The sequence below is a fragment of the Equus przewalskii genome, chromosome 9 (assembly GCF_037783145.1).
Source record: "Equus przewalskii isolate Varuska chromosome 9, EquPr2, whole genome shotgun sequence".
In the NCBI taxonomy this organism is placed as follows: domain Eukaryota; kingdom Metazoa; phylum Chordata; class Mammalia; order Perissodactyla; family Equidae; genus Equus; species Equus przewalskii.
Genome location: NC_091839.1, coordinates 18,857,697 through 18,882,674, shown reverse-complemented (window position 1 = coordinate 18,882,674; position 24,978 = coordinate 18,857,697). Strand labels below are relative to the sequence as shown.

At 59.1% G+C, this 24,978-nt stretch overlaps 1 protein-coding gene across 1 annotated transcript; it reads right to left on the bottom strand.

The window, feature by feature from the left end:
• Positions 1-367: 367 nt before the first annotated feature.
• PRR12 (proline rich 12) lies at positions 368-24,842 on the bottom strand. Its single transcript, XM_070633165.1, has 14 exons — positions 24,287-24,842; positions 22,616-22,728; positions 21,504-21,665; positions 18,106-21,419; positions 16,948-17,614; positions 14,732-15,126; positions 8,532-8,648; positions 8,161-8,291; positions 6,982-7,454; positions 3,317-3,442; positions 3,107-3,204; positions 1,808-1,954; positions 1,611-1,706; positions 368-1,366 (listed from the first exon to the last, which is right to left on the bottom strand). Exons 1-14 carry the CDS (start codon positions 24,370-24,372, stop codon positions 1,220-1,222), a joined length of 6,072 nt encoding a protein of 2,023 aa, XP_070489266.1. The 5' UTR covers positions 24,373-24,842; the 3' UTR covers positions 368-1,219.
• Positions 24,843-24,978: the final 136 nt, after the last annotated feature.

Here is a 24,978-nt window from a genome sequence, read left to right as displayed (position 1 = left end):
TCCAGCCTCCAGCAACATGAGTGCGCGACCTTAAAAGGAGGTTCTGTAACCCACATCTATCCCTTGATGATCGCCACTCTGGCTGACGACTTGACTTGACTGTACCCTCACGGCAGCCCCCAGGCCAGTATCACCCAGCTAAGCTGCAACCAGGATCCTCAGACCCCACGATGATGTCTCCTGTCTTAAGTCACTCAATTTTGGGGTAGACCAATTTGTCACACCGCGACACATCACGGATACAATGATCCCAGCCCAACCACCTCCCAGGGCTCCAGAAAAGCCACATTCACTTCCAGACCCTCTGCCTGCGCCCCCACCCAGACCCACCCGAACGCCGCAGGACAGAGGCACTCCAGCCGGCTGATAAAGTGTTTGCCGTTGGGTTTTCGTTTGGCTGGTTGTGTGTACACAGTGTATACAAGTTGAGTTGTACAGAAGCCCAAGAAAGAGCAAGAGACGAAGGGTGGCGGGGAGGTGGGAGTAGAGGGGTTAAAGAGAGGGAGGAGGGGAGAGGAAACCCATAAAAAATAGAACCACATCCAGACGACAATGGGATGGGCGCAGTGGGGGAGTGGGTGAGGGGGGCAGACACAGACAAATCGCAGTAGAAAAGGAATGGGAGGGGCCAAAGGAGGGGACCCTTTTCCCCCTCCACCTCCCCGGCCCCCCGCCCCAGGTATGTACAATAAATAAGATTAAAAATAATTAACAAGATGCGTTTCCCCTCCCACCCCACGCCGAATGCTTTGGGGAGGAAATGGCCTTTAGCAAAGATCTTGGCCTATAAGGGGGGGTTTGGGGGGGAGGGGGTCCCCCAGCTCTCTGAAGCCGCCCCACCCCCCTCAACCATACATAGACTTTTCCTATACATTATGTACAAGGTGGAGGGGGCGGGGGCCATGGCCATGGAGGGGGGATTGGGGCAAGGGGGGGAGGGAAACCGTTACTAAATAGACATTTATACATATATATAAATAATTTCTCTGTACACCGGACAGTGGGGGAAACAGGGAAGGAGTGGAGAGGGCTTGGGAGGGGGGGGAGTCGAACTTTGAACCCTGCCCTGGGAGGGGGGGCAGCATGGACACACCCTGACCAATGACCACCCCCCCTTCCCCGGTGATGGGACCCAGGGGTTAGCTCCTGAGGACACAGTTCTGTCCCATTTCTCGGTTCATGGAGGAGGTGCCCCACACCCCCCCAGGCTGGGGTGGGGTCACCCGCAGCGGCTGTGGGCCTGTGCTTGGGCCAGCAGGTCGCTGAAGGAGTCGAAGAGCTGTTCCAGCCATGGTTGGTTCCGCATGCACTGCTGGACCACCTCCTCCTGGCCCAGGTCCTCAGCACCGCCCTCAATGGCCAGGGTCTGCAGGGGGTTAAATGTGGAGCTGGGCCAGGCAGCTACCAGGGCTGGGGTGGGAGGGGACTGGGGCCTGGACTCCTGGGTCTGAGGGAGGAGGGGCTGGGGGATGGACTCCCGGGTCTGAGGGAGGAGGGGCTGGGGGTGGACTCTGGGGTCTGAGGGAGGAGGGCTGGGGGCTGGCCTCCTGTGTCCAGGGAAGCACTCCTGAGGGCGGAATCCCAGGCGGACGCCATGGCGGGGTGCTCACCTGGTCCCGGCAGCGCAGGAAGGTGTGGTACTTATAGTGGTGGAGCGAGTGGTAGAGCGTGTAGTATCCCGACTTGTCCAGCTCAACCTTGAACTCCTGGGCAGCCGGAGTGGAGAAGCCTCAGCCCTGCTGCCCGGCACCGGGGAGCCCCTCTCTGCACCCCCCAACACCACCACCCCTCCCAGCCCCGGCCCCACCTGGGCTCGGACCACGCTCCTCTTGAGCTTGCTGAGTGTCTTTCGGTTGTAGGGCTCCCCAGCTGGCCGCAGCCGCACGGCCCCCTCCTCCGGGGAGCCCTCCCCACTCTGCTCCACCTGCAGCTGGGGGAAGGTGTGCAGGGCGTCCTGTGGGGAGCCGACCGGTCAGTAAGACACCTCCCTGGACCCACGCACCTCCAACCCACCACCCAGGTCTCAGATATCCTGAGTCTTCAGATGCCTCAGTGTCCCCCAGGCTGCAGCTCAGGAGAGACACTCAGGAGTCTAGGTCTCCACAAAGGACAGAGGAGCCTAGGCCTGTCTGGTGACCCTCATGATGTGCTTTGTGGCCCAACCCAGGATTCTCAGAGACACCTAATATTCTACCCAGAATTCTCAGAGCCACCCTAACATCCTACTCAAAATTCTAAGAGTCAGCCTAAAATCCAGATTCCCCAGTGCCAGGCTAACATTCAATCCCAAAATTCTAAAACCAGACTCACATTCCATCCCGGAATTCTCAGTCACCCTAACATCCCACCTAGAGTTCTAGAACCAGAATAAGATTTTACGCCATGTTTTCTGAGTTGGACTAACGTCGCACTGAGAATTTTTACAGCCAGCCTAGAATCCATCCCAGAATTCTCAGGACTAGACTAACAGCCCCCCCAGAATTCTCAGGGCCAGACTAACAGTCCATCCCAGAATCCTGAGTCGCCCTAACACGCTATCCCCAAATTCTCAGCACCACACGGACATCCCCGTCGGATTTCGCAGAGCCAGGTTAACGCTCAATCCCAGAATTCTCAGAGCCGCCCTACTATTCCAGCCCAGAACCCTAGGCCAATCCAGAGAGGAAATGACGTCGGTGACTTAATCATGAAACCTGAGATTATAACAGCCCGCATTACATCGATGGAAAAGCCACCAGAATCCACTCAATACTGTCCTCGAGCAAAGTGGGTACGGGCTCAGTCTACCTTCTGTCCCCAAACTGACACTCCATAACCACACTCTTCTGGGTCTTCCCAACACCCCACTCCAGGCCTTCCCAATGACCCGTCCACACCACCCTGGCTCCCCTTCACTGGACCAGCAGGGCTGCTGGGAACCAGAGACCCCCCTCCCCCTCCTGACAGTCTCACCCTCAACGTCCCCCCGGGCCGACCCCAGCCCTTCTGACTGCTGCCCCCTACCGGGCCTGATGCTCTGGGGACCACCGCCATGGCTGACATGTACACGTCCCCTCATGTCTGATCTCTGGGCCCCAGACACCTCCAGCCCAGGCCCCCCAAGCACCTGCAGGGCTGGGCTCAGCGACAGCCGCTTCAGGACTTTCTTCTTGTGCTCGTTCAGGAGGCCATCGATCTTCCGCATGGGCGGGAGGTACAGCTCGTCTGAAAGACGCGGAGCGGGCATCAGAAGAGGCGCAGCCCCAGGATGCACCGGGACAAAGGAGGGCGCCGGGAGCCTGGGTCCCCAGTTCCTCCTCCCCAGGCCTCAGCTCACCGTGCGTGTCCTCCAGGGCCTGGATCATGTCCGGGTCGAGCGCCGTGCTCACCAGCATCTCCACGTAGCTTCGGTACATCTCCCGCATTGCCCGGGTCTTCAGCAGACGCCCGGGGACTGCCCGCTCTGCGGGAAAAATGGGACAGGGGCTCACCATTCCAACTTCCTCTGAGGCCGCCTGTGTGGCAGACGGTGTTTCGCACATCAGGGACCAGGAGAGAAATCCCTGCCCTCGGGAAAGTTCAAGTCCGCTGGGGAAGACTGACAAGCACCAGTGCAATATGCTCTAACGACAGAATCAGGCACTGTAACAAGCTCAGCCTGGCGAGCCAGGGAAGGCTTGTTCAAGGTCACAGAGAGCTGAGCCTTGAGTGATAGGGAAGAGCATTCCAGGCCAGTGAACTTCACGTTTGAGCAATTCACTGTGGCTTCCGTAAAGTTAAAGCAGCAGCATAGTTGGTTCCCAACCCAGTGAATCAAGTCAGAGAGGTCAGATCACAAAGGGCAACACTGAGGGAGAAGGGAGGTGAGACTGCACAGGTCTCAGTGCAGGCCAGACCATGCAAGGCCTCCAACATGAGGCGGAAAGGGTAGGGGCTCTTTCTGGGGGGTACTAAGGAGCCACGGGAGAGCTGAGAGCAGGGGAGGGGTGAGGGTCAGTGGAGAAAGAGCCCTCTGAGGCCAAGCGCAGGACGGACTGGAGGGGTAAGACCAGAGGCCAGGGCAATGGACCAGATAAGAAAAGATGAGGCTGGACCAGGGCCACAGGGACAGGATACAGAGATAGAGGGGGCAGGAGGGCTAGTGTCTAGGCCAGGGCTGTGGGAAAGAGCAGAGGGGCTGGACACAGTCATGGCAGGAGGGGAGGGCTGAGGACTTCTCCGCTATGGAGGCAAGGGAGCAAAGGATGGCGCCCGGAGGGTCTGGCCCAGTTACTGGGGAGCCAGTGGAGCCATCCCTGAGATAGGAAAACAGCAGGATGTGGAGGGAGGGGATGTGGGAAAGGCCTGGAGTGTGGCCGGGGGAAGCAACAAGTCTGAGGCTGGCTAGAAAGTTCTGGGAGCCTGCCAAGTAAGAGGTGCAGAACGAGAAGCATCAAGGCCAAGGACAGGACTTTGAGGGACACCCATGAGAAACCCAAGAAGGAGCGTGGGGAGAACAGAGAAGCAGGAGGCCCAGGAGAGGGCCCCAAAGCATCCCTTAGGAAGGACCATGAGAAACGTCCACTTGATGCATCTACATGGGGGGTGACCTTGGTGACGGCTGCTTCAAGGGGACAGAGTGACCACTTGGCAGTGGAAGTCAGACCCCATGAGGCCTTGGGCCAAATCCTCTTATGGTTCCCATCTTGCTCAGGGTAAAATCCATCCTGGGGGGCCACAAAGCCCCAAGCCCCTCGTCCCTCCAAGATCTGGTCCTGTTCCCTCTTGTCCTCCCTTCTTGCCCTCTCCCCTCACTCACTTGCTCCAGCCACTGGCCTCCTTCCTGACCCTCAGACACGCCCAGCCTAGAATGTTCTCTCCCTCAAGTCCCAAGACCCCAACCCCGTCACATTCAGATCTCTGCTCCAAGGGCGTTTCCACAAGCCTTGCCCAACTCCCCCTACCCCACCTCCCCAAATATCACCCAGGATCCCGCCTGGATCCTCTTTGCTGGATTTATTTTTCTTAACCGCCTTTAATCCCACCCAGCCTCACCCTGGTGATTTTTCATATTGGTTTGTATTCTATTACATAACATATTTATCTGATGCACTCCCCCAGCCGGACCGTAAGCTCCCATGAGGACGCATATTTTTGCCTGTTCTGTTCACTGCTGGGACCTCAGTACTTCCTGGCATATAGTCGGTGCTCAATAAATGCTTACAGAAAGGGGCTGAGGAAGCCAGATTGGAGTGGACTAAAGGAAGAGGGAAAGAGGACATCACTTTCTAGAACTTCCTAGAACCTTCACTGTGACTACAAGAAGGGAGAAAGCATCAGCTTCCAGCACCTAGAGGATGACTGTTCTTGAACAAGCAAGAGGGTTGGTTCTGAGGCCTCAGGGGTTGGGCGAAGCCCTGAGGGCCTCCGGACAGGAGTCAGGCTGGTCCTGCCATGAAGGGGCTCCTGGTCGAATGGGGCGACGGGAGACAGACCCAGACCCAGAGAAAGACCCTGCCCCTTGGTGGGGACACGGTTCCCTAAGAGTGTAGAGTTCAGTTCCCACCATTTCCCAGGCTCAGGGCTGTCCACGTACGTTCATAGCAGCATTATTCACGATAGCCAAAAAGGGGAAACCACCTAAATGTCCATCAACTGGTGCATGGATAAACAAAATGTGGTAGATCCATGCAACGGAATACTATTCAGCCCTGAAAAGGAATGAAGTACTGACATGTGGTTCAACACGGATGAACCCCGAGTGAAGAGGCCAGTTACAAAGGACCACACATTGTGATTCCACTTACAGGCAAATCTATAGAGATAGGAAATTACTGGTTGCTTAGGGCTGGGGGAAGGAAGAAGGGAGTGATGGCTAAAGGACACAGGGTTTCTTTTCAGGCTGATGAAAATGTTCTCAAATTGGTTGCTCAAATGGAAGCACAACTCTGCGACTGTCCTAAGAGCCACTGAACTATATGTTTTAAATACGTGCACTATATGATATGTGAATTAGATGCATAAAGTTGTTTAAGAAAGAAGGAAAGAAAGTTGAAGGCCAGAGAAGGAAAGACCTGCCAACCTGGGCCTTTGGTAAACCTCTCTTGTCCCACCTTCCCCCTGTCCCAGCTTTGGCTGCTTCTACCTGGCCTCACAGGGTACAACCGGCCCAGGTAAAAGACTACATTTCCCAGCCTCCCTTGCAGCTAGGTGTAGCCATGTGACTAGTTCTGGCCAATGGGATATGAGAAGACAGGATGGTGGGGGGCACTCCCAGATCTCACACTTAAAAGGAAGATGGGGCCATTCCCCTGCCCTTCTGTCCCTTCCTCCTCCGACCATGTGTGTTGAGGACAGCATGCTGGGGGATGTCAGAACAACAAGAGGCTGCTACATATATTTTTGTTGTGATAGTCCTCACAAAGCGGGCATCATTCTAAGCATCGGAGTTCACAGCAGGTTTTTCCTCTGGGCTTTATCTATTACGAACCCATTTTACAGGTGAGGTCACTAAGGCACAGAGAGGTGACGCCCCTGTCCTGGAGTCACCCAGCGAGCGGGTCACTGGGAACACCACTATCTCCGGGCCTCCAGGATGGATGCTGGTCTGCCATCTCCCTCAGATCCTGCCTATGCTGAGACCACACAGCACAGCATCGAAGAGCACGGCCTGAGGCTCGGCCAGCTGCCTTCCAGCCCAGAGGGGACGCCACATCCCAGCACCCTCTTGGGGCCTCAGTTTCCCCATCTGTCTGTGAGGATAGTAACGGTATCTACTCCCTAGGACTGCCGTGAAAATTAAAGTTGATATACATAAAGAACTGAGAGACAACCTGTCGCGTAGTTAAGGTATCACATAACTTTTAGCATCGCTATGATTTTTAACTTATTTACTATGATTGCTACAGTTTTGCTGGCGCTACCCAGAACCCTCTGGACAGCCCTCAGCCACGCCTGCTGCTGGAGGCCCCAGGGTCACTGCCCCCCACCCGCCTCCAGCCCAGGGGCCGCCGAGGGCCTCACCGTCCTCACTGGGCGCTCCGGGGGATGACTCTGAGTCCGAGGAGCTGCCTGGGGGGCCCCCGCCTGCCGAGGCATTGCCCGCCGCCTCCTTCAGCCACTTCTTCCTCTTCTTGGGGGGTGGCTCAGCCTTGACCTTGGGGGGCCGGGCCTTGGGCAGCCGGGAGGGGGTGGGCTGTCCCGCCGGAAGGCTCCGCTCAGGCCGCATCTGGCGCCCGCCTGCGCCCCGCTCCCCCCGCAGCGGCCGCTCCCCACGGCTCGCCCGCTCCTTCTCCTTCTCCTTCTCGATGGGCCGTGGAGGGGATGGCTTCTCAGGGGCGGGGGGCTCGGGCATGGCCGTCTCGGGCATGTGCTCTGGGGGCTTCTCCGATGTCGTCTTCTCAGGAGTCTCAGGCTTAGGAGGGGGTGCTGGGGCCTTAGGGGGAGGTGCAGAGCTGCCCGCCACAGACACGGGACCCTTGGCCTGCCCGGAGCGTCTGGAAGAGAACAAAGAAGAGTTTGCCATCAGCAGCCCCCAGGAAGCCTAAATTCTGCTCCCTGGGAGCCCCCTGCCTAGCCTAGAGCTCCAAGCACAGAGCCAGCTTTGCTCTCAGTCAAGCTTTTATTTCCTCACTCTGGGTCTTTGTCCCCCCAACTTCAGGGTCTATCTCTCTGAGTCTCTGTCTCTCTCCCTCTGGATCTCTGTAACCCCCCCTCTCTGGGTCCCTGTCCCCCTCTCTCTCGGTCTCTGTCCCCCTCTCTCTGGGTCCCTGTCCCCCTCTCTCTGGGTCCGTGTCCCCCTCTCCCTGGGTCTCTGTCCCCCTCTCTCTGGGTCCCTGTGCCCCTCTCTCTGGGTCCGTGTCCCCCTCTCCCTGGGTCTCTGTCCCCCTCTCCCTGGGTCCCTGTCCCCCTCTCCCTGGGTCCCTGTCCCCCTCTCCCTGGGTCCCTGTCCCCCTCTCTCTGGGTCCCTGTCCCCCTCTCCCTGGGTCCCTGTCCCCCTCTCCCTGGGTCCCTGTCCCCCTCTCTCTGGGTCCCTGTCCCCCTCTCTCTGGGTCCCTGTCCCCCTCTCTCTGGGTCTCCATCCCCTCTCTCTGGGTCTCCGTCCCCCTCTCTGGGTCTCTGTCCCCCGCCACTCGGTCCTCCCCCAACTCTACTTCCTCTCTTGCGCGTTCCTCCCACGCCTGTTGGCCCTGCGCGCGGTACCTGACGGGCAGTGGGCGGTGCCAGGGTTTCCGAGCACAGACCCTCACGTAATCCTTCTTGTTCACGTTCTCCAGGAACTTAACATAAAGGCGCTGGTACCGATTTTTCGCGTCCCCAAAATACCCCAAATACTGTGGAGGGAAAGAAGCATACGAGGAACTCCTTCACCCACCCCAGCCAGGCACCCGACCCCCAGGACTCCCACCCTGCTAGGGCTACCACGGTGCGTGTCTGGAGCCTGCCGGGAGGCAGAGACCCCCTTCTGGACACATTTCAGACCAAGGGTGAATCACAGCCACGTGTGGGGGGACCCCGGCTTCCAGACCCCCACCTGGGACCCCCCGAGTCCTCGCTCCCCTCTGCAGGCTTACGTTACTGGTGGCACAAAACTGCCGCTGCCCATCCTTGATCTCCGGAGTGAATTTCTGCAGCAGGGCCTTCTGGACTCGCCAGATGGGGGGGGGCTCGCGCCCCGTCTGCAACGCCAGCTGGAAGGGGGAGGTGCGACGAGGCCGGCAGGGTCAGCCTGCATTCCTTCCCCTCTGGCCCCCAATTCCTAGCCCTCTGCCCTCCCTCTACATCCCCCAGAGAAAAGACATCGTCAACAAGCATCAGCAAACACATGGCGGACAGACGTCTTTTGGCCTCACGATGTTCTCAACCCTGGGGATATCAGGATGCAGCTGAGTCTGGCCCAGCCCTCCTACTCACAATCAGGCCTTTTCCTCTTGGGCTATAAGGTTTTAGTTCTTACAGCTTTACGCTGTGATGGTACAACTGACCACCCCCCCACTCCCACTATTTTCTAGATACCATGTTGGGTCCCAGGTATAGCAATGAACGAGATCGACAAAACCTTCCATGGGGTCTTCATGACAGAGACAACAAGACAGACAAGCAAAGGGACAAAAGAGGGGGAGGTCGTGGCTTGTGCTGAGAACAGACAGGTGAGGGACCAGTCCAGTGGTATAGCAGTTAAGTTCATGCACTCGGCTTCAGCAGCCCGGGGTTCGTCAGTTCGGATCCCAGGTGTGGACCTAGCACCACTTGTCAAGCCAGTGTCTCACATAAACAGAGGAAGACTGGCACAGACGTCAGCTCAGCGACAATCTTCCTTAAGCAAAAAGAGGACTGGCAACAGATGTTAGCTTAAGGCCAATCTTCCTCACCAAAAAAAAAAAAAAAAAGACTAGACAGGTGACCTGAGACCATTTATTTCATCAGCCTATCCACAGCAGGGCAGGACTCAGTGATAGAAAGGCACCCCATCCCCACTCTCCTGGCTGCACACTGGGAACAGGCAGATGCTGGTCAGGCCCAGGCTCTGATTTCGGCAGTGAGGGGAGTGCGAGGGGGGAGCCAGACACTGGCACAAAAAAATCACAGCACAAGTCATAAATGCGCTACTGGCAGACACCCTGGAAGCCTAGAAGAAGGACTCTGAATTCAACACGAATCCAAGAATGCTTTCTGGAAGAAGTGACACCTAAATGAGTCCTGGAGGGACCTGGCAGATGACCAGGGACTGCCAGGGAAAGAGTGTGACAGCTGCGCCTCTGGAAGAGAGCAACTGACAGGCACAGAGTAGTACAGAATAAGAATGTGGCGGGAAACGTGCACTGGGCGTTTTGATAACTCAGGGATGAATGAGGGGCCATCTCTACCACAGTCAAGTGATCAAGAGGATTCAGATGATAACTCCAATTGATTGATCATGGCTGCCCTGAGCACCAGGCTCAGCAGTAGCGAGTGCTGGGATCAATTAGTGATGTCTGCTATTGGCAGCAGCTGCAACACCAGAGTGTGTGTGCCAGGTACCGGCTACCCCTTCTGGGGTTTGGGTCAATTGCTTTCACATCCATGATTTTTTGCATCCCTTGATCACTGAGGGGAATACAAAGAAGGTATTACAATAACCTGACGAAAATGAGGTCCAGAAAGGCTCTTGGCTAAAGTCTCGCAGAACACTGAGGCAGGATGCAACAGGGATGTAGGTGTCCCTACCCCAAAGGCTTTCCTCCAGGGTACCACGGTTCTCAGTCCTCCTTCCTGGCTCCTCAGGGAGCAGGGCCAGAGGCCCAAGGGTGGAAAAATCCATTTCACCTCCTTTTCAAGGACTGAAAAGTTCACTTTCATCCTGCTCCAAAACCTTCTAGGGCCCCCCGTGCAGAATCTGCAGCCTGGCACAGACTCTGCCTCAGTTTCCTCTCCTTTCTCCTGCCCCTGCCCAGCAGCCATCCAGACCTCTCAAAGCTCCGCAGACAAGCCCCAAACTTTCACATAGGCAGGGCCCCCCACCAGGAGGGCCTTTTCCCTCTCAAGGTGAATATGACGTTCCCTGTTCTAGTTCTCAAAAGCCTTCGAGCAGTCCATCAGAGCATCCTCCACAGGCGAGGGGATCACCCCCTCCTTTATGTCTCCTCCCACTGCCTCTTCCAAGGTACCAGCTGATTCTCCAGCTGGACTCAGGCCCCTAGGCTAACCACATCCCATTTGGGCTGGCGTCTGCCCCTAAACCACTTTTCCTCTGAGGATCCCCACCATCCCCCCAGTCCTTGGGCTCAACCCCCTGACATCATCTTCGCCTGCTCCCCAACCAGAGCCAGCTAGTCCCGAGAAGCCACGTCCTTCCTGCCGCTCCTCCTGTCAATCATATCACTGATCACGCCTACTTCCCCCTTACTAGGGAAGTGGCCCCGCCCACAGCCCCTAACCAATGGAAGCCACAGCTGATTGGAGGAGACCTGACTAGTGGCAGCCAATCAACAGGCAAATCCCAAACCCCATCGTGACTCCAAATGCTGAGCTGGACCAATCAGATGTTCTTCTGGGAATTTGAAGTGTGACAACTGAAGCTGAGACAAGGACCTTAAGCAGCAGGATGTGAGTCAGCGAGAAGCACCAAGCCTGGTGTTAAGGAGAAAGCTACAGGATCTACTAACAAGGGAGTCAGTGTCATAGAACTGAGGCAGTGGACAGAATGTCATCAGGACTGGACACATCCCCAGCCCACTCCCTGCTGGCCAGGGGCTCTAGAAGCGGCCAGACAACCTGGAGTGGATTCTCAAACAGACGCCCACTGATCTCACCCCAGGACAATCCGGCCCTTGCCCACCTTCCCAGCCTCGGTGCTCACTGTCCAGCCACTTGACCCCTTGCATCCCTGCAGATCACAAATACCATGCTTTCCCCCTCACCACAGGGCCTTTGCACAGACTATTCTCTCTGCCTGGACCACCCTCACCATACTTTTCTCCATCCAACAAACTTTTATATACTCAGAGTTTACATCCTGCTAAATCTTCAACATCCCCAAGTATTGGGAGTTAATATTATCACTCCCATTTTACAGAAGAAGCTGAAGCACAGACGGGGCTAACCCTGCACTGTCCCATTTAGCAACCTCTGTCCTCACATGTGGCTCTTGAGCACTGGAAATGTGGCTGATCCGAATGGATATATTCCGTGAGTGTAAAATACACCCTGAATTTCAAACACTTGGTATGCAAAAAAGAATGGAAAACATCTCATTAACTTTTTCTAGATTGATCCTATGCTGAAATCATATTTTAGATATGCTGGGTTAAAGAAAATACATTCCTGTGGCTAATCTCACCCATCATTTAACTTTTCTTTCTTTCTTTCTTTTTTTTTTTGGTGAGGAAGATTGGGCCTGAGCTAATATCTGTTGCCAATCTTCCTCATTTTCTTTTTTCTTTTCTCCCCAAGCCCCAGTACATAGTCGTATATCCTAGTTGTCGGTCATCCCAGTTCTTCTCTGTGGGACCCTGCCACAGCATGGCTTGATGAGTGGTGTGTAGGTCTCTGCCCAAGATCCAAACTGGCAAACCCCAGGCTACAGAAGCAGAGCACGCAAACTTAACCACTTGGCCGTGGGGCTGGCCCCCATTTAACTTTTCTTAAACATGGATACAAGAAAGTTTAAAATGATGTATGTGACACGTAGGACATTTCTATTGGACCGTCATTATTTTAGGACAAACTATGGCTCATGGCCCATTTTTATAGATCTACAAGCTAAGATTGGTTCTTACATTTTTAAAGGATTGTAAAAAAACCCAAAAAATCAAAAAATATGTGGCAGAGACCCTAAGTGGCCTGCAAAACCTAAAATATTTACTGTCTGGCCCTTTACAGAAAAACTACGCCAAGCTCCACACTGACATTTGCCCAAGATCACCGAGATGAGTAACAGAAGCAAAGCTTACAGGGCACCTTCTGCGTGTCACCCACGGTCGGAGCACTGGATAAGCCACGCCCAAGTCCTCACATCACGCAAAGGAGCTACCGATACGATCAGCCCCATTTTACAGATGAAGAAACTGAGGCTCAAGAAGGTTTGACACTAGTCCAGCTCAGACACAGCAGCGATTCAAGCCAGTCAGGCTAACGTCAAACCCGGGCTCTCAATAACCACGCCGCCAGCCAGCCCCAACTCTGGGCCCACGAACGAGTCCCCAACGTCTACATGAGTGGCTCAGTCCAGGGGCTGGGTGTCCCCCATGACAACGCACACTCGTGTTGTATTTTAAGCATCTGAGTCCTTGCCCGGTCCCCTCCCCTGCCCCGTGCCAGCTGGGAGGAGGTATCAGATGGCCCTGGCTCCAATCCCGGCTTGGCACCTGCCAGCCGAACGACTGCCTCTCTCTGAGCGTGAACTTCCTCATCTGTAAACGGGGGACAGTGCAGTCCCCGCCCCAGAGCCCAGGGCTGGCGCCCAGCAGCACTGGCTGCTGTCATCACCAACGTTTGAGAGAACGGACACAGAGACCGCTGCCTCTGGAGCTGGGAGCACGGGCTCCCGGGCCCGCAGAGCTGGGTGCGGGTCTCGAGCTGCGAAAGCCTGGGACAGCCCCTTGACCGCTCTGAGCCTCAGTTTCCTTCCCCATAAAATGGGGATAGTAACCGCGAGGAAGAAAGGTGATTATAAAGATAAAACTCAGAGACAGACAGTGATGATGGCTGCACAACGTGAGGATACGTAATGCCGCTGACTGGCACACTCAAAAATGGCTAAAATGCTAAATTCCGTGCTACGCCTAGATTACCACAATTCAAGAGAAAGGAAAGGATCAAACTAAATTCTGACTGTGACATCTCTCAAATCCTGTCCCGAGGACTTGGTAGCCATTCCTATCCGTCCTGATGGGCAATCAGCCTTAAAAGTCACAAAGCCAAAATGAAATAACGTCCAGCGGGCACTACAGGAGTATGACCGTGCGGGATGCAGGACTGGCAGGGAGGGACACTGGGAATGTTCTGATTGCTGGCTAGGGAGTGGGGACAGGCGTGTTCACACGAGCACTTGGCTCTAGAATCTACATCTCTCTCACGGATGTCCTTTTGTATGTACCAAATGTCATGCTAAAAAGATGATGAAATAGGGGCCAAAGGATATGACGTCTGGGTTCGGTCGGGTGGGGCAGGCGGCAGAATGCGCCGGAGCGGAGAGGCAGCAGGACCAGCCAGGAGGTGACGCTGGTGGAAGCTGAGTAATGGGCACACACAGTCCCATGATTCTATTTGCTCTACTTTTCCCACAATAAAATAGATGAAAAATAATACAGGAAAACACACCTTTAGTTCATCTCACAAAACACCCTTAAGAAAGTACAGTAATGATCATTATCCTTATAATTAATCCATCCCACAATTTCTCCATCTGTATTTTAGAAAAACAACACCCAGGATGAAATTAAACACGACAACATACATCAAGCCCCCCGCCCCCCGCCCCCGCCGATTCCCAGCCCGTATCCACACCCAGTCAGTGACAGTGACCCATACGGAGGAGGGCCTCAGCCATCAGCATCACCATCAGGACCTACCGAGTACCCGCTCTGCCTCATGCCCTGTGAGAAGCACTCCACAGTGTCTGATGTCACCCACCCACATCAAGAACTTAGATTAATCCTCTGATCCAAATCTACCTGTCCCATGAACCCATTACAGTAGAAGGGAGCAAACTCTTTCTGTAATGGGGCAGGCAGACAGTATTTTCAGCTTTGTGAGGCAGCTGGGGAAACTATCCCGCTCTGCCACTGTACGGGCGAAGCAGCCACTGACCATCTGTAAATGAATGGGCATAGCTACGTGTCAATAAAACTTTATTTATAAAAATGGGTGGCAGCGGGCAGGATTTGGCCCGTGGGGGCCAGAGTTTGCCAACCCCTGGTGTAGAAGAATGAGAATTGTGAAAGGGCTGGTCCACATCAAGTGTTTAAGATGAGGCCTGACACAAGCATCCCCAAACCACTGACTAGTATATTTCAGGCTACCTGCGTGTGTTCATAGGGATCGGCAATAAATGTCAATGGTTTTACCTCAGTTACAGGTAACATACGTATATGCACCCAAATAACATCTCAGAGGCCCAGGCGACCCCACAATGGGCCAGCTGGCTACCTGCATCAGCCCCATCAGACTGTGAACTCAGGAGGGCCCCTGGACCAGCTGCCCCATCCCCGGGCCTGTCATCCAACAGGCACTCAACAAACGCTCGAGTGACCAAGGCCATCGGGCCGGGCCGTGGGCCCCGACGGGGACTCACCTTGAGGGAGGGGATGTCCTCGGCGCGGATGACGAACTCGTCACGCTCGCGGAAGATGCCCTCGCCGCCGCTCTCGCCCGCCTCCTCATCCGTCTCCCCGCACACGGCCGCCGTCTCCTGCTTCTTGGCCAGGTGCAGGGGCCGCGCGTCGGGGGGCTCGGGCTCGTCGGGGGACGGGGCGGCGGGCTCCTCGGGGGGCGCGGCGGGCGGCGGGGGCGGCGAGGGCAGGGCCGGCGGGGGCGGCGGCGGTGGGGGCGGTGGCGGCGGCGGCGGCGAGCTTGGCGCGGGGGCCACCAGCGGGGGCGGCGAGGGCAGGGCTGGCGGAGGGGGCGGCGGCTGGGGCGTTGGGGCGGGGGGCGGCGAGGGCGGGGGCTTCTCCTCCAGCAGCGGGGGCTCTGGGGGCGAGAGGGGCGTCAGGGATAGACATCCGGGTTGTGAGCCCCCCCCACGCCCCCCTATCTCCCAGGCTCGGCCTCAGAGCATCAACGTGCTGCCCATCGACATCCCCGCACGTCACGCAAGTCCCCACCACCCAGCTGTCAGGGAAAGGCGCCCCCAGCCCGTTCCCGCTGTCTCCACCCCTGCACCCCAACACCCCTCCTGATCAAACTCACTTCTTCACGCAACACCACTTCTGCCCCGAGTCCCCCTCCTTCAACCCTCCTCTGTCCCCTGTCCCCTTCCCTGACCTTGAATACCCACTCCTGTCCCCAGACACCCACAGGAAGCCCATGTCCCTGGAACTTCTCTCTCCAGTGTCCCAAAACAAGCCCTCCCACCCAGACCTGCTGCTCTGTTCCTTCACATCCTTGCCCAGCCTCCAAAGACCCCCTCCGTCTCAGCGTAGTTCCGTGTCCCAATTCCATTGCTCAGTGTCCCCCCGTCATGGCCAGGAGTCCTCTCCTGTTCCATCAAAACCGCCCCCCACGCCGGTCATCTCCCTCAGGCCCCCCAGCCCAGTCCCCACAAAGCTCCTTGTCCTTCCTGACATGCCTCCTGGTTCCCAAATGCCATTCACCATCCTTAGCATCTCCGCTCTCATCCCTGAGATGTCCCCTCCTGAGCGCACAGCCCCCCACCTCCACCCCCGGCCCCTTATGGCCGCTCAGCTCCCCCACAGCCCTTCCACCCCACCAAAGACCCTGCCTGCTCACGCCTTCCCGGCCCCAGCAGCTATTCTGAGCCCCCGAAACCTGTCTCCCATCCCTCATGGCCCTTTTAGGCCTGAAAGGTCTCTCTGTTGCCTCAAAGCCCCCGTCTGGGCTCCCATTCCTTGCTGTTCCTCCCAACTTCTCAGTCACTCTCTCTGTGTGTCTATCTCCTCGTTTCCCGCTTCCCTCGAGCTGTTCTTCATTCTCCGGATCGCGAATGCCCCCTTTCCTGCCAGCTCCCCACTACCACCTTGGATGGATGTTTCTCCGTTCCCGGGGCCTTAGCTCCGAGCCTTCCAGGCCTTTCCAAGGCTTTCTCACCCCAAGGCTCTCTCCAGGTACAACAGATCCTGGCGCCCTGCTTCGAACCCTCTGCTGTTTCTCCTCTCTTCCCTGATGCCTCCCTTCAGCCTCACACCCTCCTCCATCCTCAGTCCTCGTCTCCCCCCTTTCTACAACCCCCCCCCGGAAACATTCTCCATCCTGTTATGACCCCTCTGAGCCCGCAAGCCCCTAGCCCACCCCAAATGCCCTCCTCCAAACCCCACCTCCTGCATCCCCCAAGGCCTCTGTTCCCCAAAGCCCTTCAAATTTTGTCCCAAGCTTCTCTCAACACAGAACCCCATCCAGACCCAACCACACCCCCAGCCTTTTCCTCCTGCCCCCCACAAGACCCAACTAGTCTACGCTCCTCTCTGCCCTCCAGACAGCTCTCTGTTCTGTCCTTTACTACACATCCCTAACTCCCAAAGCCTCTCTCAGTAGCCCGTCACCCACCGGTCCCCATCACTTATAACCTGCCCTGAGCCCCAGCATTCTCCAATGCCCACCGTGGGGCCCCGGCTAGTCCACTTAGCGTCTGTGGGCAGATTAGAAAAAAACACTTCCTCCTCAAAACACTCGTTTGCACTCCATCAGGAAGCTGCCTTCATAAATATGCAAATCTATATCACCTACAACATGAACGGTGTCCCTTAAACAGTACGTAACCTGCACAACTATACCCAGTGGCCCAAATAACAGGAAACCGCTGCCCGGCCCCCAAACCATCTTCCTAGAGCTTACCAGGTGTGCCATTGCTGTTGGCATTGGGGAGCCCTGGGAGAGGGGGTGGCCCCGGGACTGCAGCCTCTGCAGCCAAGGGGGGCCCATCGGGGGTGGAGGTGTCCTTGGGCCCAGCAAGGGGCGGGTCATCGAGGGCGGAGATGGCCGAGGAGATGCTCTCCTGCAGGTCCCGGTTCTTGGCGACAGAGTCTTCCTCGTCCGAGGAGAAGGAGGGCAGCGTCTCGAGGTTCCGCTTCAGCTCTTCATCCAGCCGTTTGCAGGGCGAAGGGCAGCCGAGCCCGAGCCCCTCGCTCTCGGCTGCTTCCAGCGCACCCCCGAGCCCGAAGGCGCCGGTGGGTGGTGGGTGTGGCACGGTGGGGGCCGTAGGGGGCTGGGGCTGCAAGCCTCTGGCCGGCACAGAGGGTGGCACACTCTTAGGGGGGCTGAGTGGGGGAGTCAGGCCGGCCTGGTAGAGAGGTGGGTGGCGCTTGCCTGACTTGAGGAAGTCCAGGAAGGAGGCCATGAAGCCGGACTTCATCTCCGGCTGCTTCTCCTCCACCTCCTTGATCTTGGCCTCAATCTTCTCCCGGGTGAGGCTTGAGTCCAGGCTGTTGTGGTCAGTGCCCGATACAGCATCCCCCGAAGAGGGTCCCAGACCCTCGCCGGCCTTGGGCACAGACAGCTTGATCTAGATATGGGGGCAGTGGGGAGTCAGAGCCCACGAGTCGGGGCCCCTGGTCCCCTCCTCCCTCAGATCCAGGAGCCTGGGACCCCCAGCCTCTCCCCTTAAGACCTTCAAGTTCAAATTCCCAGACTCTCAGCCTGGAGAACCCGAAAACTTGAGCCCACAGACCCCTTCTCTGAGATTCCAGAAGGCCAAGAGTTCCTCCCTCCTTCCTCACTGACCTCTCCTTGCTTACAGCCCAGGAGTCCAGGTCTCCAGACCCTCCTCCCACAAGACCCAGGAATCTAGAACCTTCTGATCTAGAATCTTAGAATCTAGACGCTGAGAACCCAAGTTCCAACCCCCGCCTGCCTCTGGACCCAAGTTTCAGTTCTCAGATCTCCCCAACCACGGAACCCTGGAATCCCAGCCCCCAGATTCACAGGTTTTAAGAATATTAACTCTGTCCCCCATCACGCCCAGGAACCTCAAATGTGGCCCCCACCCCCCCTCACCTTAAGCGGCTTCAAGGGCTCCAGCCGGGTGCCCCCGATCTCCTCGGCCTTCCTGCCCCGGCCGCGGCCCCGGCCCCGGGGTTTCTTGGCCCCATCGGTGGGTGTGGAGGCAGATGCGGGCCCTGTGGTGGTGGGGACCTCCAGCGGGCGGATCCGGGGTCTGCCCCGAGGTCGGGGTGGGCCATCGCGCTTGGCCTTGGTGGGCTTGCGGCCACGGCGCCGGGGCCCCTCGGGGCCCGGGTTGGGTGGACAGAAGTCAATGTCGCCCAGCGGTGACAGGGCCGGGCGGGAGCGGCAGCTGGACACCAGGTCAGGCAGGCGCCGGGGGTTGAGGCGGATGTCAGCGGGCACATCGGCCTTGTCCTCATCAGCCTCGAACTCATACTCCTGGGCATACAGCTTTTTGGGGGTTTGGAAGGGCGGGTCTCGGCGCCGCAGCAGGTGGAAGGAGGACGTCTTAAGCAGCTTCTTTGGCTTGGTGGAGCAGAAGATGGGCGAGGTCAGGCCTCCCTTGGGCTCTGAGGCAGGTGGTGGTGGCGGAGGGGGTGGTGGGGGTGGCGGGGCTGCCTGGTGGGGCCCACTCTGGATCAGGCCCAGCGGCTCGGCGTTGACCGTGGAGGGCAGCTCCGGTGGCTTGTTGGGGTCCAGGCCCAGGCCCGGGGTCTCCGGCCCAGCTCCAGATGCCCGACTAGGGCAGTAGGGCCCATAAGGATCATAGGCAGGGGGCCCCGGAGGTGGCCCGGTCCCCGCCTTGGGATCACTTTCCTCCTCAGCTGGCCCAGCCTTGCCATAGTCATCAGCTGCCCCTCCCCCAAACATCTCCTCCATAGTGGGGAAGAAGCTTCGCTCCTCATCTTGGAGCAATGAGTCAGGGAAGCAGATGGAGGTGAGTGGCACGAAGCGAGGGGCCTTGGTGCCCTGTGGGCTGGGGCTGCGGTAGGCACCCGAGGGATCCTTGCCCTCGGTGTTAGGCGGGCCCACGCCAGTGTCACCAGGCCCAGGGGGCAGTGGCTCCAGGGCCCCAAGCAATTCCTGCATGGCGCCTGGTGGCTCCAGGCTCTCCTCGGGTCGTAGGCGGGGGCTGGGGGCGCCGGGCTCCAGGCCGTGGCTTCGGAGATGGGCCTCGAGCTGGAGGGGCATGGGGGGTGGTGGTGGGGGTGGTGGTGGGGGCGGCTGGGGTGCCCCATCACGGGTGGCTGGCTCAAGGAGATGGACGCCGACTTTCGGGGCACTGGAAGAAGGGCTCGGGGTGTGGCTGAGGACAGAGGGGAGCAGCTGGGGGGGAGGTGGGGGCAGCACCAGTGGGAGGTCTGGGCCCCCAGCCTCCAGGAGGAGGCCATGGGGGGTGGGCTGGGTCGGCTGGGCCGTGGGAGGTGGGGGTGGTGGGCTCTTTTGGAGAAAGGCCCCCAGCTCCTTGGCACCTGCGCCATAGTGGACAACTGAGGTGGCCAGCCCCTCAGGGGTTTCGCCGCCCCGTTCTGGCCCTTTCTTCTTCTCCTTTAGCCTCCCCAGGCCCAGCTCCAGGGCCGCTGTGGCACCCTCGTCGAGGCTGGCACTGGTACGGATGACGCTCTGCAGATGGTACCTCTGGGGGTCTTCCTTGGCCAGCTCATAGGGTGTGCCCGGGGGACCCCCGGCCCCGCCACTCCCCCCAAGTCCCTTGGAGGCATCCGCCGCCCCATCTTCGCCCACCAAACCATCCGCCCCTGAGGTCCGCGGGGGGCTGGGCGCCTGCAGTAGGTGCTGAATGAGGAATTCCTCATCCTCCGTGCGCTCGGCCGGAGGCCCGCCAGGGCCCGCCAGCAGCTCTGAGCCGTCCCCCTTGCCCTTGTAGCCGCCTGCTCCAGCCGCATAGCTGCCGGTTCCCGGGGGTGCCAGGAAGGGAGCCGAGGCCAGGACAGAGCTCAGGTACTTGCCAGGGGCTCCTGGAGAGCCGACTCCAGGTGGGCGGCCGGGGGCAGGTGGGGACTGCAGTGGGCGGATGATGTGAGAAGGGCTGGCCTCTCCACCGCCCCCCAGGGAGCTGGGCCCCCAGCCTCCTCCGTGGCCCGAGAGCGCTGGGGAATGGCCAGTACTATAGCTGAGCGAGGGGCTGGCCGTGGGCAGGCCCTGGGAGTGGGCAGCTGGCCCTGGGTAAGGCTCGCCCTGTACCCCATAGAGCTGCCCCTGTAGCTGGTCCGGGGAGTAGCTCTGACACGTGGCTAAGCCAGGAGGTGGGGGGCCACTGGGGGGCTGCGGGGGCCCCCCTGAGTAGCTAGGGCCTTTGCTCAAGTCCTGTGCTTGACCCCCTCCAAACCCTTGCCCGTAGGCCTGGGGTCCTAGGAGCCCTTGGGGCTGCCCAGGGGAATAGGCCTGGCCTCCTGCCCCACCAGCCCCAGAGGCCTTCCCGGTGGCATAGGCCGCTGCTGGCCCACCCAGGCTCTGGCATTTGGGCGTGGCGGTGGAACGGGGTGGTGGGGGCCTGTTGGCACCCCCTGCAGCTGCTCCATAACCGCCTTTGCCCGTCTTGTAACCAGGCGACTGAATGATGGGGCGGTAACCTCCGCCACCACCCCCTGCCCCACCTCCTCCGGCCGCCTCCGGGCCTGCAGCCCGGCCCGATGCCCCTGCTGTGGCTCCACTGGGCCCAGCCTTGCTAGGCTCCCCAGCGCCTGGGGAGGGCTCCCCACCGCCCAGGGGGCTGCAGGCCAGGTTGGCCCGGTGGCCCATAGAGGGGTAGCTGCCTCCGCAGCTCAGGTAGTGCTGGAGGGCGTGGGCTGGTGGCGGAGGCGGTGGGGGCTGGGCACTGGCCGGCCGCTGGTAGTGCTTGATGACGGTGTCCTGGCGGGGCAGGGCCCGCTCTGGCGGCGGGGGGCCCGGGGCAGCACCCGAGAAGTTGTAGAGCTGTGGGGAGGATTGCTCGGCGGCGGCAGCAGCAGCAGAAGAGGATGCCAGCAGGTTGAACTGAGTTGGGAGGTGGCGGGGAGGTGGGGGTGGGTCTGGGGGACCAGGGCGGTAAGGAGGGGTCTGGGCTGGGCCAAGACCAGCGGGCCCCAGGACACCGCCCCCCGCCAGGCGCTCAAAGCCTAGCGAGGAGGGCACCGTGGGTGCCTGCGAGGGCTTCAGGTGCAGCACGTCATGAGGGGAGAGGAGCCCATTAGCTGGGGGACTGAATGGGGGGTCCTGGAGGCTGAGGGACGAGGGCACTGGGAAGGGGCGGCTGCCGAAGGAAGCCGGGTGCTGGTAGGCCGACAGGGCAGAGGAAGATGGAAAGGTGCTGGAACCCGGCAGGGCACCTGAGATGAAGAGCTCCGTGGGGCCTGGCGTGTGCATGGCTAGGGATGATGGAGGAGACCATAGGTCAGAGTGGACCACAAGCCAGCCCCACCCTGGCCCTCCTGGGCCGGCAGTGGGCTTACCTGTTTGCCAGGAAGGACTGCGAAACTGGGAGAGGAGAGAGGAGGCAGAGGGGCCAGGCTGGGGGCCCCGGGACTCCAGGGCCGAGATGAGGTTCATGACGGAGGCGTCGGGCCCTGCTGAGCCCGCGTGGTGGAGGCCAGTGTCAAAGAGTCCAGAGAGGCCTGGCCAGGGACAGAAGGGTAGAGGCAGCTAGGTGTGGGATACGGCAGGGTTTTGAAAGGGAAAAGAAAAAGGCAAGCAGGCTCAGAGAAAGGGGTCGAAGGGAAGGAAAAAGGTAAATTCAAAGAGGAGAAAGTGGAAATGGTAAGTGGGATGGGATGTAACATAATAACAAAGGCAGGGAGCCCTAGTGAGGAAAAGTTAACAAAGAAGTAGAAAAATCTAGAAGTGAAGAAAGTGGGAGCAAAAAGGGCAGAGAGTCCTTGGGGGTGGGGGGAGTGATGGCAAGGGATCCGGGCATTTCCAGCAAGGGAAAGGGATGGGATGACCGGAACCAGAAGACAAGTCGAAAGAGGTTGAGTCCACATAAGAGGATCGAGAAAAAAAGATGGGGAGGAAAAAAGGGAGGGAGGCAACCGGGAGAGTCAAGCATCAAACTGGGCAACGTAGCTCGCTGCTGGTCTATCTAGGAAGGAGGGGAGCAGAATCACAGGAGGGGGACCAATCGGAAACGTTAGAGGCAGGGGCAGAGAAGGAGAACAACGTAGTGGGCAAATCTAAGGAAAAAGGGGGCGGTCCAAAGCATCGGAGCCAATCAGGAAGCAATGGAATCAGGAAGAAAGAATTCACAGAACCAAGGAGCCAAGAGGATGGGCAAACCCAAAGGGAAAGGATTGGGGTGAGCTGGGGAGGCCGAAAAGCCTGGAAGAGAAGGTGGGATTTGGGGGCTGAGAGGATGGGGCCAATTGGAGCGAAAGAGGCGGGGCCAGAGCCAGGGGCGGACGAATCCGGCGTGAAATTAAGCAGCCTCAGAGCAACCAATCAGAGGAGAGGCAGCAAGGGGCGGGCCAGGATGCAGGGCACGGCCAATTAGGAGGGGCGGAACTTTCAGCAACCAATCAGCTGCCTCGGAGGGAGGGCCAGCCCGGGCGGGGCGGGATGGGGGCCGTACCTGCCGGGTGGTGGTTGGTGGCATAGCTTTGCAGTGGGTGGGGGGCCGCGTAGGCCTGGCGGTGTAAGATGTCCGTCTCGGGGTGCGAGGTCCTGGAGCTGCCATAGACCAAGCTGGGGGGAAGGGGAAGATGTTAGGTTGTCCTCCGAAGGTGCCCTGGGAGAAGGGAACGCTCAAATCCCCAGGCGGGGCCGGGGAAATCTTCCAGGTGACTGGGGGTTATCGTAAGGAACCTTGGGCCGTAAAGTTGAGAAGACAGGGGAATCGGGGCGCTCAACTAAAAAGCCATAGAAATGGTCCCCACCCCAAGCCCCACTAAATAGAGCCCTCGTCTCACGTTTACGAACAGACATCACAGGGACGAGACAAACAGAGGGTGAAGAGTCAGAGGAAGTGCCTCAAGTTGAAAATGCAGACCTCCTACCACAGCCCGCGACCCCGCTGGTGACACAAGGCCCTGGGGCCAACCCCAGAGAGGCACACGGACGCCCCCTCTTCTGCAGACACGTGGGAACACACAGGCCCTGGGCCTCACGGGGTGGTGCAAACCGAGTCGGAAGCAGGAGGCAGATTGTTCCCCAAAAGGCAGGGATGGAGGGTGGGGAGGGGACAGGACTCGGGGAAAGTACCAGGTACAAGCGTGAACATGAACACCGTCCATCACCGGGGGTTGAGGTTCAAATGCATGCGCCTGTGCAAAGCCAGGTATGTATGCAAACGAGTCTCCAGCTCACCCGTGGGGAAGGGAAGATACAGAGCGAGGAGTCCCAAATGGAAAGTCCTAACACACGTGGGGTCATGCCCAGCCATGCTGGGAAACTCAGGTGTGTGGAGAAAGGGGGGGTCGGGGGAGCAGGTGAAGAGTGAAGGCGCAAAACAAATAAACAGCAGGAAAGGGGCAGATTCGCAGGTGAACAGGCTGCCAGCCACGCACGCAAAGGGCCTACGCTCCCACACACAACCACACGCCCGGGAAACATCCGAATCTTCCCATGCAAGGGCCGCAAGGGCCCGAAGCCATGGCCCAGACCCAAGAGGTCAAACACTCCACTCCTCGCCATCAACTAGAATTCTCTGCCTTTGGGGGTGGGGGAGTCAGAGGGGGCGTGTCTCAGATGCCAGGACCCCCCCCCTTACACACACACAACCCCAGCTTAGGAAGGGGGCGGGGCCCCTTGCCCACTCTGCGCGCGTAATTTCGGGGGGGGCCCCGAGTGGCGCGGCCTCGCGCAGTCCCGGAACAATAGGACCCGGGAGGGGGGGCGCGCCCCCCAGGTCTCCGTTCTGATTCTCCTTGCCTTCCCACCTTTGCAAGAGCAGAGCCTGGGGCGCGGGGGGGAGGGGTCAGCAAGCCGGGAATCCAAGGATGGGGGGAAGTCTAGGCCTTGCTTCGCCAGTCCCTCCCACCTTCCCAAGGCCTTTCCGTCCGAAATTGTTTTGCACCCCCATTTTCCCGCTGCATCTCTCCCTTTGCATGCCGGAGCTAGCTTTGGCGGAGTTTGCAATTTGCAAACTGGGGCGGCGGCGTTGTTGCAAACCGAGGAAGGCCGCTCCCTTGCAAGCCGGAGGGGAGTTTGCGATGCACGCGTCGCCGGGCGGGCCTGGTCCGGCCCGGCCCGGCTGGGCCCCCACCCCTTGGTCCCTTCCACCAGGCCACCCTCGGCTCCTTACCTAGCTTTCGCTGACCTCTCGTAACTCCATCCCGCCCCGGTGCCGAGCGGGTCCCCGAAGCCGGCGCTGGGGTAGTTCCTGTCCATGAATTGGCCGCGGTGGAAATTGGGGGGAGGGGGAGGGAGGGAGGGAGGGAGGGGGCGCGCGCGCGCTCTCCTCCGCCGCCGCTCCCTCCGCTGCTGCTTTTTTTTCCCTTCTCTCTCTCTCTCTCTCTTTTTTTCTTTGCAGCCGCCGAAGGCCCGGGAAGGCCCCAAGCGGGGGAGGGAGGGGGCAGGGGCGGAGGGGCGGGCAAGGGAGGGGGTGCAGCCGCCGAGCCAAGGAGGGGGGAAGGGGGGTTCCCCCTGGAGGGAAAGTGGGGGAGGAGGGACCCCGCTGTCTCCGCCTTTGCCCTGCCGCTTGCAAGAGAGAAGGGGGGGCGCGCGCTCAGGAGGGGGCGTCCCGGGCGGCCCCGGGGTGGGTGCGGGCGCTGGGTGCTCGCTCTCTCGCCGCCGCCGCCGCCGCCTCCTCCTCCTCTGCGCTCACGGTGCAGCCATCTTTGCACAAGGCGGCTGGGGGAGGGGGGAGGGGAAGGGGGGGCGGGCGGCGGGGTGTCTGGCTGCGCTCCGCTTCCTCCCACAATCCCGTGCAAATGCAAAAAAAAAAAAGAGAGAGAGAGAGAGACAGACAGAGCGCAAGCAGGGCCTGGGGGTGTA

Excerpts from the sequence above, each read along its gene's own strand:
- PRR12 (XM_070633165.1), bottom strand. The coding sequence starts at position 24,372 with ATGGACAGGAACTACCCCAGCGCCGGCTTCGGGGACCCGCTCGGCACC. Across the intron at positions 22,729-24,286 it reads GAGAGGTCAGCGAAAGCTAG|CTTGGTCTATGGCAGCTCCA; the intron begins GTAAGGAGCCGA and ends CCTTCCCCCCAG. Across the intron at positions 1,955-3,106 it reads CGCTGAGCCCAGCCCTGCAG|GACGCCCTGCACACCTTCCC; the intron begins GTGCTTGGGGGG and ends GGCTCCCCACAG.